The sequence below is a fragment of the Pleurodeles waltl genome, chromosome 7 (genome assembly GCF_031143425.1).
Source record: "Pleurodeles waltl isolate 20211129_DDA chromosome 7, aPleWal1.hap1.20221129, whole genome shotgun sequence".
Taxonomy (NCBI): Eukaryota; Metazoa; Chordata; class Amphibia; order Caudata; family Salamandridae; genus Pleurodeles; species Pleurodeles waltl.
Genome location: NC_090446.1, coordinates 357,164,158 through 357,177,471, shown reverse-complemented (window position 1 = coordinate 357,177,471; position 13,314 = coordinate 357,164,158). Strand labels below are relative to the sequence as shown.

Here is a 13,314-nt window from a genome sequence, read left to right as displayed (position 1 = left end):
CAACATCAACTTGTTGGAGCTTCGGGCGATCCGGCTAGCATTAAAAGCATTTCTTCCTGTTGTGAAAGGGAAGGTGGTGCAGGTGTTCACAGACAACACTACTGCAATGTGGTACTGCAACAAGCAGGGTGGTGTGTGGTCGTGGAACCTTTGTCAAGAGGCTTTACGTCTCTGGACATGGCTGGAACAGCAGGGCATGACCCTGGTGGTTCAACACCTGGCAGGTTCTCTGAACGCCAGAGCAGACAAACCCAGCCGAAAATGCTTAGAGAATCACGAATGGTGTCTCCATCCGGAGGTGGCGCAGGGACTCTTTCAGCGGTGAGGAGAGCCTTGGTTAGATCTGTTCGCCTCCGCAGAGAACGCGCAATGTCAGCAGTTTTGCGCACTGGAGTTTCCAAGGGGGCTATCGCTAGGCGACGTTTTTTGTCGCGAGTGGAGTTCAGGCCTCCTGTACGCCATTCCGCCAATACCACTTTTGCCCAGAATTCTCAAGAAAATCAAGAACGACTGGGCCCAAGTAATCCTAGTGGCTCCAGATTGGGCACAGAGAGTTTGGTATCCAGAGCTTCTCAAAATGAGCATCGGTCCTCCAATCAGGCTGCCTCTTCGGGAGGATCTTCTGTCGCAGCAGCAGGGGAAGGTTCTCCACCCGAACATGTCAACTATGCGCCTTCATACGTGGAGACTGAGCAGCGACAGTTGATGGTTTATGACCTCACTCCCGAGGTCTGTGATGTCATTCTGGCAGCCAGGCGTCCCTCTACTAAGTCGATCTACGCCTGCCGTTGGAAACGTTTTGTTTCGTATTGTTCAGAGAGGTCTGTTGATACTCTTTCTTCTTTTCTGTCTAACATCCTTTTGTTTATTTTGTCTCTCGCCCAGCAGGGTTCCTCCTTGGGGACTCTCAAGGGCTATCTTGCAGCCTTATCGGCTTTTCTTCAGTTGCCCGATCAACCACCTCTGTTTAAATCACCTATAGTACAGATGTTTTTGAAAGGGCTTGTACATCTATTCCCGCCTGTGCCTTTCGGTATGTCCCAGTGGGATCTTAATTTGGTTCTTACCTTCCTTATGTGTGCTCCCTTCGAGCCCTTGCATAACTGTCCTCTTCGGCTGCTTACTATTAAGACAGCTTTTTTGGTGGCAATTACTTCTGCCAGAATAGTTAGTGAGCTACAGGCTTTGTCATCAAAACCGCTGTATCTCACAATCTTTCCAGAAAAAGTGGTTCTCAGAACTCGTGCCTCTTTCCTCCCCAAGGTGGTGACCCCTTTCCATCTGGGTCAAAATATCACCCTACCCACCTTCTTTGCACCACTGCATCCCTCTAAGGAAGAGGAGCGTCTCCATCGGCTGGACCCAAAAAGAGCGTTATCGTTCTACCTTAACCGCACTAAAGAGTTCCGGGTGGACGACCAACTCTTTGTGGGGTACGTTGATGCAAAGAAGGGTCGGGCAGTGCAGAAACTATCCATTTCGCACTGGGTCATTCTCTGTATAAAAATATGCTACGCTTTGGCGGAGAAGCAGCCTCCCGAGGGCTTGAGAGCTCATTCCACTAGGGGAAAAGCTGCTACCACTGCGTTAGCACGTGGCGTACCGGTGGTGGACATTTGTCAGGCTGCAACGTGGGCTTCTTTGCACACGTTCGCAAAACACTATTGCCTGGATAGCCAGGTGAGGAGAGAGGGGCATTTTGCCCGGTCTGTTTTGCAAGACGTTCTTGTGTAAAAATCTCCTGCAGACCCACCGCCATGGGTTATAGCTTCGGTATCTATTCTAAGGTAAGGAAGCTGCAGCTAGAAGTCTCTATCAGATGAACAAGTTACTTACCTTCAGTAACGAGGTATCTGGTAGAGACTATCTAGCTACAGATTCCTTACACCCGCCCAAGCCTCTCCGCTCTGGGGAAATTTTTCTCATGTAGATATGTATATATTTGTATATATGTATTTATGTGTACATATGTATATTTTTGATCTTGGCATCTCTTTGCCTTTCTTAAAGGCATGAAATAATTTTTTGACTCCAAACAGTTAAAGAGGTGAAATACATGATAGTTGGTTCTTCCATGACTCAGCGCTTCTGGCGTGGGAAGTTGTGGAAAAGAACTGACGTACGCGCGCCGAGACGGCGTCTATATAGACAACCGTGACGTCATAGACGGCTCCAACGACGCTGATAACGCAACCGGAGCTGGTCGACGCACGAAGATCCGGACGGCGCGCGCGCAGGGTACTGCTCAGAAAAAACTCCGGATTCTAAGCTGACGCCAGGGAATACTAAGGAAAGAAATCTGCAGCTAGATAGAGTCTCTACCAGATGCCTCGTTACCAAAGGTAAGTAACTTGTTCTTCACTGCATTAGGAAAATGGCACTTAACCTGTAAGCATAAGCAGGTGGCATGAAGTGTTGTAGATTCACATGCTGTACATACTCCTGCCATCTGGTGTTGGGCTCGGATGTGTACATTAGTTCTTGTTCAAAGAAGTCTTTTCAAATCACGAGGTACAGTGACTCCACCTATCCCTGGTAATGCGCATAGGCATATGCTCCATTGTTCGACTGTTATTTGCAGCACAGAGGGACCAGTTGTTGATGGAGTATAGGGAATATAGAGCGATGACCATGCAAAGTAAAGGTAAAAAGCTACCATCATCTGCAACAACAAGTGACTGAAGAAAAGGGTGGGCACATGTGAATCTCACGCACTATATGTCATGAACAGATGCCGATAGGGTAAGTAACATGTTTTCATGGCATAGGCAGCTGCAGACACATGCTCCTCATAGATTGTAAAGCAGTCCTCCCAAAATAAACAGGGACTTAGTCTGAGGATGTTGCACAAGATTGGAAAAGTGTACGTAGGGCATCCTGGCCAACATTAGCTTTCTGGTGGGTCAATACATCCACATAATAATGTTTAGTAAACTTGTAAGGAGTGGACCATGTAGCTGTTTCGCAGATGTCAGGAAGAGGGATGTTACTCAAGAAAGCGATGGACGGCCCATTCTTTCGAGTAGGGCGTGGTCTGGGAGGAATGGGCATGGTATTTTTGCTTTGGCATAACAGTTCTGTATGCCCCTAACAAGTCAATGAGCAACGCCTGTTTGAGAGATAGCATGCCTTATGTTGTTTGGAGAAAGACATAAATAGCTGTTGTGTCTTGCGAAAGGGTCAAAGTAGTACAAGTGCCCTTTTAACATCCAAGGTGTACAGAGTGTTCCGCTACAGACTTATATGTGGGAAGAACATCAGGAGTTGTATTGTTTAGTTGATATTAAAGCTACAGAATACCTTGGGTAGGAATTTATGGTTAGTTTTTAGGACCACTCTATCATGATGCATCTGGAAAACTGGTTCCCCCAAGGTTAGAGTGTGTATTTCACTATCACTCCTGAGGGAGTTATGGCCACAAGGAAAGCAACCTTTGAGGAAAGAAACTGCAATGGGCAAGTGGTTCAAAAGGAGGGCCCATTAACCTAGTGAGTACTATGTTGAGATTACAGGCAGGAATGGGAGGTATCTGTGGTGGGATAACCCGTTTGAGGCCTTAATTGCTGGGATTTTGAAGGTAGGCTGCCAGAGCAGCTAAATTGTTACCTGACCGAAGTGTAGGCAAGTTCTGACTTTTGTAAGTGAAGAAAGTAGCATACAGTGTCCTGGCAGGGGCTGTAAGAGGGTTGATGTTTCAAGGGCCACAATAATGTATGAACCGTTTCCACTTACCCACATAGAAGACACTGGTTGTGGGCATGAGTGCTTCCATCAAACTGTTCATGCACTCTGGAGAAAGGTAGAATTCTAAGATCTGAGAAGCCAAATCACAAGAGTGAGCTGTTGGGGGTTGGGATGCGGAGTGCCTCGATTTGGAGGGAGAAGGTCCAGCAAGTTAGGGAGCTTTGCGTGGGGGACTAGGGAGAGTTCAATCAGGGTGGCAAACCAGGGTTGGCTGCTTTATTTTCAGAACCACGAAATGGAGGAGCAGGATAGGCTTAAAAGCATAAGCAAATATCCCAGACCAATTCACCCAAAGTGCATTGCCCATGGATTGTGGGTATGGGAAGTGCATTTTGCATTTTCAGCAGTGGAATAACAGGTCTATCAGGGGTGGGGGGGGGGGCAATGATGGAAGTACGTCATTGGGACTTGCAGATGGAGTTCCCGTTTGTGGACTTGTTGATACGTCCTGGTGAGCAGCTCTGCCAAATCGGGAAGGACAAAAGCATCACTCTGTTTTGAAGGGGTAGTCCCTTTAGGGGCTGTGCCCTTTCCTCTGCCCCTGCCTTTATTCCCCCGTAGCCTCCGTTGTAGGAACCCCATGAGGGAGTCTGCTTCTGTTGTCTGGTGAAGATGGTGGAAGTCCCTGGGATGGGAGCTTTGGCTTCAACACAATAATGGGAGTGGCGAAAGGGGCAGCGGGAAACTCGTGTTTGGATGGCACTCATGGGTTTGACAGTGTCCTTCTTGATCTTTTCCAGCATCTCATCCACTTGGTGTCAGAGAGATGCTTCCTAATGAAGGGCACAATCAGGAGATGTTGTTGTGCTTGTAGCTTATAGCTGGAAATGTGCAGCAATGCTTGGCGGCCGTGAAAGACACTGGCATTTATGCTGCAAGCTGCTGTGTCAGCAATATCTAAGGTGCAGCAGATGTTAGTGCTGGAAATCATCTTCTCTTCCAGCACCAACTCAAGAGTGGATGCAGCCCCTGTTCCCTGGGAATTCGCATGCTTCCTAGCCGTGTGGACTAAGGAATGGGGGGTAACTGGCCCCTGATGTAGGGTGGAATGGAGGCAGATGCCTTGAACGTTTTGTCCACCCAAGGCGTGACTATTCGTGCCTTCATTGACTCTTTAAAGGTGTCTCCAGCAAGCCACTCTGTGTAATGTATTGGGGTTCGAGATAGTATTTTCCAAGAGTAGGGGCTCTGTGGGGTATAAGTTGCAGTCAGTGTCAGCTGGAGGCTTTACTTCATAATCGCCCTTGAGGACAGAATATATGGCAGGTCATAAGGAGAGCTCAGGCGGTCCCCTCCCCGAATGTTAGGAACCCTCTTGCAAGTGTGGCTGAGGACCTACAGGCAACAGAGGAGAGGTATGGACAGGGGCTATAGGAGGAAGATGATGGGAAGCAACAGAAGGTACTGGAGAGGTGCCTCTCTCATGGCACAGAAGATTCTTGGTCACTGACTGCACAGAACGGTTGAGGTACTCCTCAAAAGTCAATTTCCTGTTATGAGGAATCAAGTCCTTGGGTGCCTGTGGAGGATTGGCCAGAATCCAACCAGGCTGGATGTGAATACGCTATAGCCTGATGTGAAGCAGTTCTTGAAGCTGCTGGAGAATTGCCTGCCCGAGATCCTCTAAGACAGCAGATGACACGGCTGCAATGGTGGCCTGGAAGGAGCCGGTGATGGTTGATGTCCAGGGGCCACTGAGTTGAGCTTTGGCTTGCTCAATCTCAGCTTCGAGTAAGCTTGGCTCTGAATTTTTTAGGTCCGCATGTTTTGGTTCTGAGGTTTTCAACTCTGAGTGTCACGGCTCCCTCTGTGGCAGAGAGGGAGTCTTTGGCTCCAGAGCAGAGGTGGCGGTTTATGTCAACATGCGTGGGTTCAAGGACGACTTCTGTGCTGAATGTGAGGAGGGTCCTGGGTCTGGCTTGCAAGTTCAAAGCCAACCATGTCCATGAGGCAGTGGTGGACTGGAGGCCTCCAATAGGGAATGGGAGCTTGAAGCGATGCCTGCCTAGGGTGAGTGGCTTGTGGGAGAGTGGTACCCACTGGGGCTTTTGGTGGCGGGCGCTGGTCCTGTGGGGGCTCTCAGACTTCAACGTTAGACTTACAGTCCACACTTTCTGGGGAGAATGCCACCATAGCCTCTATACCAGAAAAACCTGGCTCCTGGGGGGTCTACCCTTCTCATTCTTGGAAGGGTTTTGTAGTGTCTTCCGCCTCCCTTCGATGCACCATTGAAACCAAAGAGATGCATCAGATCTGTCAATGCTGAAGCATCTTCTTATTTCGGGAAGAGGAGGCATGCCGCACAGGAGTCCTTTTGATGATCAGGGGGCAAAGGGAGGTTACGAACTGCGTGTAGATCTGTCCTCAGGTACTTTGCATGGCAAGAAGGATAGAACCTAAATGGAGTCCTTTCCACCACTCATACATTCTCGGATGTTGAAGTGATGGTACGCCGTAGGGGCTGAACCCCTCTTATGGTCTAAATTGTCAACTGAGGGAGAGAGTCAAAGTAACACGCAATGGGTGAGACCAATGTGTTAGCAAGATTGAAAAGTTAACTGAGGAGAAAAAGTTCAGAAGGCCTGAGGACAACACCATGCACCATCAAACTGGAGTTCACAAAGAGAGGTCTGAACCTGACTGCAGAGAAAAACAATCTAACAATGGAGGCGATGTCCATGTGCTTTACCGGAGATATGTGGAGTCACTATACCTCGTGACTCGAAAAGACTTGCTTGATCAAAAACAAGTTGTGATCTTGCGAGCCCAACACTAGATGGCAGGAGCATGCACAGCATGTGTATCCAGAGCTACACATGCTACAAACATATATTGCCTTTCAGGGTCAGAACAACACTCATTTATGAGGTCTTGTAAGTGAAACAGAATTTGTAAGTAATCATACAAAACATCAAATGGACTCAAACTACTCTAAATTGCAGACACAGAAAAATAAACTGATCATTAAGCACTTACCAGTATTCTGTAGCTGTGCCAAGTGTGATCCAATAGTATCCTCTGCTAGGGAAAAACCAATTTGTTCACCTGGTAAGCGTACAGGGTTACTTTTAATTCTTGCAGTAAAATGCTGGAACGCTGGGTTTTCAGATGTATTTGCTGATGGAGTGCTGCTTGGTAAGCTTGCAGAAACAGAGGTGGACACAGCAGAACAAGCAGTAATGACGCTTAAGCTGTTAGAACCAGACATGCCTTGCTTTGAAAAGCAAGAGGTCAGTGAAGAAGGCATTTTAGTGTCCACTTCCACAGGCAACTGTTCCGTCCCTTGATGGTTGGGTACTGCTGTTAATAATCCAATATTTTCCACATCAGCCTCAAGAGCACGAACATCCTCTGCTCGCTCAGGCGAGCTTGTGACAGTCTTGCATGCTTTGCTCAACAAAAAGTGACCAATTTTGTCAAGCTTGCCCTTGCAGTTCGTAGATAGAACAGGGCTTCGTCTGTGGCCAGCAGAGCTCTGGCTAGGCGTTATAGGAGAAAAAACCACACTTGTGGTTTGTGGAGATGCTACAGAATACTTGTCAAGTGGTGCAGCTCCTTGAGAATTCATGTCATCACTGATGCAATCCCTGGTCTGTCGAAAAGGTGGATGGGGAGAAACTCTGTGGTGTGGTGAGATGCGATGGTGAGGGGAAACTCTGTGGTGAGAGGGAATCTGTGGATGGGGAGAAACCTGAGGGTGGCTAGAAGTCTGGGGATGAATCAGAGATTGGGGATGGGGAGAAACATGATGGTGGGGGGACGCTTGGGGATGGGGAGACACCTGTGGATGGGGTGAAAACTGAGAGTTAGGAGAAACCTGCATGTGTGAAGATGCCTGAGGGTGGGGAGATGCCTGGGGGCGGGGAGATGCCTGGGGGCGGGGAGAAGGCTGAGGGTGTGGAGAAGGCTGAGGGTGGGGAGAAGACCGAGGGTGGGGAGAAGACCGAGGGTGGGGAGAAGACCGAGAGTGGGGAGAAGCCTGGGGATGGGGAGAACTATGGGGATTGAAAGAAGCTTGAGGGTGGGGAGAAATATGGGCATGCGGAGACATAGATGTAATTGCAGAAGGAGAATGGGGAAGTTGACCTGGGTTTGCTAGTGAGTTAATAACCAATGCCCTGCTTGAAGCTGTAGTACAGCCACTGCTAGAAACAGTGCTTGGAGCTGGAGGTACTGGTGAAAACCTGATATTCTGTGGCATATGCAAAGGACCAACCACTGCAACAGATGGAGACACTAAACTGGAACCAGAAGAATTTGGTGCTGCCGGAATGGTACTCTGTTGTGAACCTTTAACCATCTGAATTATTGAAGAAGAGTTTATAAAAACTGGTGTGATGAACTTAGGCCGGGCAATTGACTGAACAGTGGATTGTCCTTCGGGAACCATTACTTTGTTGGGAGCGTTAGGCATTGTAACTACGGTAGACATCAAGCCAGGTTGCAAATGAGACACCAAAGGTGCTGATGTGTTTGCAGAACTGGTAATGGGGTTTGAAGTTACAAAAACAGTTATCTGATTGGGCTGTATGGGAGTAGAAACTGAAGAGGAAGAAGAGACTGCCCTCTGAATGACAGCAGGGACACTGTGAGAACTGGTGGAACTACGACCCCCAAAATCTAGTCCAATTTGATCAGAATTGGCTTGGGAATTTTGAGGTACACCTAACTGGATAGGCATTTCCTCTCTTTGTGGTTGTTCTGGCATTGGGGGAAGGGTATCCATCTTTTTTGGGTCCTCACTTGATGTCAACTTTTGGGATGCTTCAAGATTTAGGTTTGTTGGCTTAATAGTAACATTTGGAGCTCCAGAATGATCAAGTAGTTGACTCAGAGAAGTAGGTGCATCCCTCATTGTCGAGGAGATAAGACCCTTAGTGTCTGTTGCATTAATCATGTTGTTGGGATGCACAGACTGACCATCTTTCTTTTGCTGATCTTCAGAACCCATAATTCTCATCTCTTGGCATGACACGCTTTTCAGCTCAATAGTAGCCTGTTCTTTGCCACTCTGTCCATGACTGTCCTGAACTACACTGAAGCTTTCCTTGTGGTCCTCGGGTATTCCACTCATTGCAGATGTTGAAAATGACGGACCTGTGCCACCTATCATACTGTGACTGGGAAAACCACCAGATGCAGAAGTTTGCAAAGAACTTTGCCCAAGCATGATGCGTCGCTGTAACTCCAAACTTTGTAAGACTACTGAGTTCTGCTGAGATGTCAGAGCCAACTTAGCTGCTTTTGAATTCTGCCTGCCAGGGCTTGGTGTCGTTTTCCGGCTAGAACCTGGACTCGACCTTCTACTATTGCTTGGGCTTGCACGTTTAGTTCCAGAATTTGTCTGCTTACCTGTTCCAACTAAAACAGTGTCCAACTTTTGAGACTGAGGTGCTCCGAAGTTTGACTGCATATTCACAGCAAGGTTAGAAGGTGCCTGGCCAATAGCCTTTAAAGTAGTAGGATTTAAACCTTGCTGATCAAACCCTCGGTTAAGATTAGGTCTGGGAGGTAAGGGAATATTTATCTGCGGAGGAAACAAACCTGCAATAGAAGCATTAAGTCTCTCTGGTGACAGACTTATTTCAGAGGGCTCAGTACTAGGTGGACGGTTATTTGGAGTTTGAGGGTAGTATGGTCGCGGACTTGCACGGTTGGGTGTTTTAGGCCTTGAAGTCTGTGATGAATTGGGAACACTTGAGTAATGGTGGCTGTGAGATGCAGATAAAGGATTAGCTTGCTGCTGCTGAGGACTTGTACCCTGAGAAGCTGAGAGTGGACTGGGACCAGTCTTCGACAATCCCATCATTGCTTGATTTTGGGAAAGAACTAAATGAGGAGTCATGCTATTTGGTGGTGCACCCGAAACAGGAGGCATTTCTGCTCCAGCTCCTTCAGGAAGACATGAAAAAGAAGCTCCCTCTCCAGAAGGTGAACTAGAAGGAATTTGTAAGCCATCTTGATAAGACATCTTTCTCCCGTTACCAACTAAAGCAGCACTGATTGGCAAAGGCATACGTTTGTCAGGTGATGGAGGAATTGGACCTGGTCCTTGTAAGCTGACCATTACTGGCATGTTACTACCTTGTTGCAATGGTATTCTATGTGCTTCTGAATTTATAGGACCTCTTTGCTGGTGAATGCTTTGTGATACTGGAAGTCGAACTGATTTCTGATCCTGTTGCATCATGAGCATCATCATCATTTGCTGTTGCTGCTGTTGTTGCTGTGACTGGGAAGCAAGAGCTTGCTGCTGCTGCTGCTGTTGTTGCTGCTGTTGCTGTACATGCTGCATAAGCTGAGGAGGGATCTGCTGCAAAGGCCTTTGTTCTCCTGGTTGGGTAGGATAGCCTGAAAAAGACAAAATGCAATATTAGACCAGCTTGAAAAAGTACTCTACATGCTGTATTTGAACACGAAAAATATGAATAACTTGAACACAGTGTAGGCATCAATGGAACATACTTGTTCATCATCATTTGCTTCTTTATTAAGATTTCTTTTTTTAATCCTCTCTTTACCCACTCCTCTCAGCCAGGAAGTGATTCCATTAACTCATTCACAATACACAAGTTTTTATTTTACTAATATATTTAATTGCCCTTACCTAGTGGTGGGTACTGCCAGACAAAGGGTTCATTTTTTTGAGACGCAAATTACATTGTGTGAACTGAAGATTAATAAGAGCAATGAGATCAAAATGGGAGTGTTACGTTTTAAATAAAAGGCCAAGAGTTTTAGTTTGGTTTGCAGTATGACAGCAATAAAGAGAAATAAAATGTTAACAGTGATAACAACGGATGGACCATTCAGTGATTCCAAAGTTTTGGCAAGAGACAATGATTATCAGAAGGGTAAGAAGTGATGACAGTGCAGTAGGCAGGGCAGAAGGACGCCACTGAGAAATTAGAAAGTCATGAGCGACTGTCTTTGAGGGGTTAGTACAGTCAATGATCCTAAGAGGCATGCAGGGAGGAGCAAAGATACAAAGCAATATAGAGGCAACAACAACGTTGCTAGGGACACAAGAAAGTAACCACAGGTGATGTCATGGTTCCACAGAGAAATCACCCAAGCCAGTAACATCAGTTTCCTTTTTTGGCTTTAAAGACAGCATCTCTAGAGAAATACTTATATGTTCTAGACTTTTTTCAAATTCCTTTATCTTCATAATTTGCAAGGACATCATGCTCAAAAAAGAATTCAAACTGCTGCAGGACCACAAGCACTACTGGTCAGCATTCATTTCCCACCACAGGTGCATACGTTGCGTTGGATCCACCAATTTTGTTCAGAACGTGCACCACAAGGTCATTAGGGAACCAGGGGGAAGTCTTGCTGGCTTTACAGTGAATAATGAAGAGGTTATTTTGTCCTGGCTCATTTCTGAAGACAGCTGGAGAGTTAGATGCAAAACTATCTTGGAAACTAAATCACTGATGACCTTGACAACAATTCATAGTCTAGTAGGCGCCACACAATAAAGCAGAGGTACGAAGATATGTTTGGGAGTCATGGAAGACTTGTGCAGGTGCTGAGAGCAGGAGCTTCCAAAGCACTACACTCACCTTCTTCCTCTCTAGAACCACAAGCTGTTCTAGAAAACCTTATGGTAATGTTTCTTCCTTCTTCCACCAGACTGTCACTTTTAAGCAGTTCATACCCTCTAGGCTGTAACTGTACAAGAGCTTGGTCTTCATGGAAGCTTCCAGTACCTATTTGAACTGTAACTAGTCTGCAGTGTGAAGAAATGCTTGGGAGGCATGGAAGACTTGCATTGGTGCTGAGAGCAGGAAGCTTCCAAAGCACCAAAGTCACCTTCTTCCTCACTTGAACCACAAGCTGCCCTAGAAAAACCTATGGTAAGGTTTCTTCCTTCTTTCAGCAGACTGTCACTTTTAAGAAGTTCATGTCCTCTAGGCTGCAACTGTACAAGGGTGTGGTCTCCATGGAAGCTTTCAGTAGCTATTTTAACTATAATACCTCTGTTCCGGCTCAAGCGATTCCAATGTCAGCTCACACTAGCTTCAGAGAGCACCATCCTTTGCCAGACTGTAGTGGTTGCTGTTTTACAAGATTAAATGTTTATTCATCTCGTGTCATTTCACATGTTTCAGGTAAAATGCACTCTTCTTTGTGCACAATCATTTGGATGTAAATCTGAGAAAGACAAATTAGGCAGCGGGGAACAAACTGCATTATCAGCTAATAAATACTGTTGTATTTTCAAAGTTATCAAGTTTGGCCTGTTTGTGTATATTAAAGAAATTAGGTATAGATTCAAAGAGACTGTGATACATCAATTGTCTACAAGATACCTTATGACGCTGAATGAAAAACAATTAGTAAGTGGCAAGAGGGGTGGCAAGAGTTTTTCTAGTGATAGAGAAAACTATAAATAGGTCTTCCTAGTCCTCAAAGCATTCACATAATGGAATTTATGAAAATGGTGCAGTACCTGGCAGCCTGTTAGCGAAGTCTGAAAGTTTATGGCCAGCATTGTCTACATTCATTCCATGGTCCAGCGCAAGATGTTGGTCAGATTCCTCCATTCCAGAAGGGCGAGAATCTGAAGTACTAAAAAAAAGAAGAAAAAAAAAGGGAATTGTGTGTACATTAAAATACTGCGTTGACAACCTATTTTTTTTTAACATGATATTCCAGTCTGGGTACTGGCCTAAACCCCTCTTTTAGACAAAGAATAACAGAGGCATTGTACTAGTCTGCCCATAGCATAGGTGCTTCCTTCAAACTTTGTAAACCTTAGGGAGCACATGCACAGTTACTGTATACAGGGAATTCCTGGTGACATTATGGACAGTAGCAGTTTATTTTTACATAGGTACAGAAAAAAGTTACTTACCTGTGACTGTAGTTCTCAAGTATTGGTATATTTCATAGATTCACATGCTTGAATCATTCCCCCTCCTCAAAGTGGGAGCCTCAAGGTAAATTTGGAAAGCAATTCAGTATTATGTATAGCCTGTAAGGGCTAGAAACATTATCCTTAGTTTACTATCATCATTTAAACAGAACAAAACTTTAGTCAATCAGATTGCAGCACCCTGATAACCATTCCCCACAGAGACTACCATACCTCAGATTTTCTAGTACAAGTGAGAAGTATAATTGGCCTTGTTGAATAGGTCAGTGTTTACTGGAAAGAGGGACTTGCATGTTGTGAACTAGGCAAGGGACTTCAAGCCCCAGAGGTTTTACAGGTGAGCAGGACGGTGAAAAGGAGGACCCTCCCATCTGGCTCCCCCCAGCATCTTAAAATGCTTTGCGATTGTGTGGAGCCTGTACAAGGCACCCACGGTAAAGCCAAGAGCGGGCCTATCTTTTCACACCATTGAGTAGAAGAGGCTGGGTTGAGTCCCCTCCTTGGGGATTTTTAAATTCCTATTTTATAACTACATTTTATTTTGGTTAATAACATTATATTAGGAAGGGAGTGATTTTAACTGGTTGATGATTTTTTTAGCAGTTAGAAAGCACAGTCTATTCTTGGCTCTGATGAAGAGTGCATTTTTTTAGATACACATACAAGAAGCATTTGAAATGCAACGG

The 13,314-nt window shown here is 45.9% G+C and overlaps 1 protein-coding gene across 6 annotated transcripts in view; it reads right to left on the bottom strand.

The window, feature by feature from the left end:
* The window catches only part of NCOA6 (nuclear receptor coactivator 6), a 535,183-nt gene that overhangs the window by 144,383 nt on the left and 377,486 nt on the right, over positions 1 to 13,314 (bottom strand). For all 6 annotated transcript variants that reach the window (XM_069243803.1, XM_069243799.1, XM_069243801.1 and 3 more), the window contains 2 exons: positions 12,203 to 12,321; positions 6,721 to 10,095 (listed from right to left, as the gene is read on the bottom strand). In XM_069243803.1, coding sequence (XP_069099904.1) covers positions 6,721 to 10,095; positions 12,203 to 12,321 — 3,494 coding nt within the window. The remainder of the gene's footprint in view (positions 1 to 6,720; positions 10,096 to 12,202; positions 12,322 to 13,314) is intronic.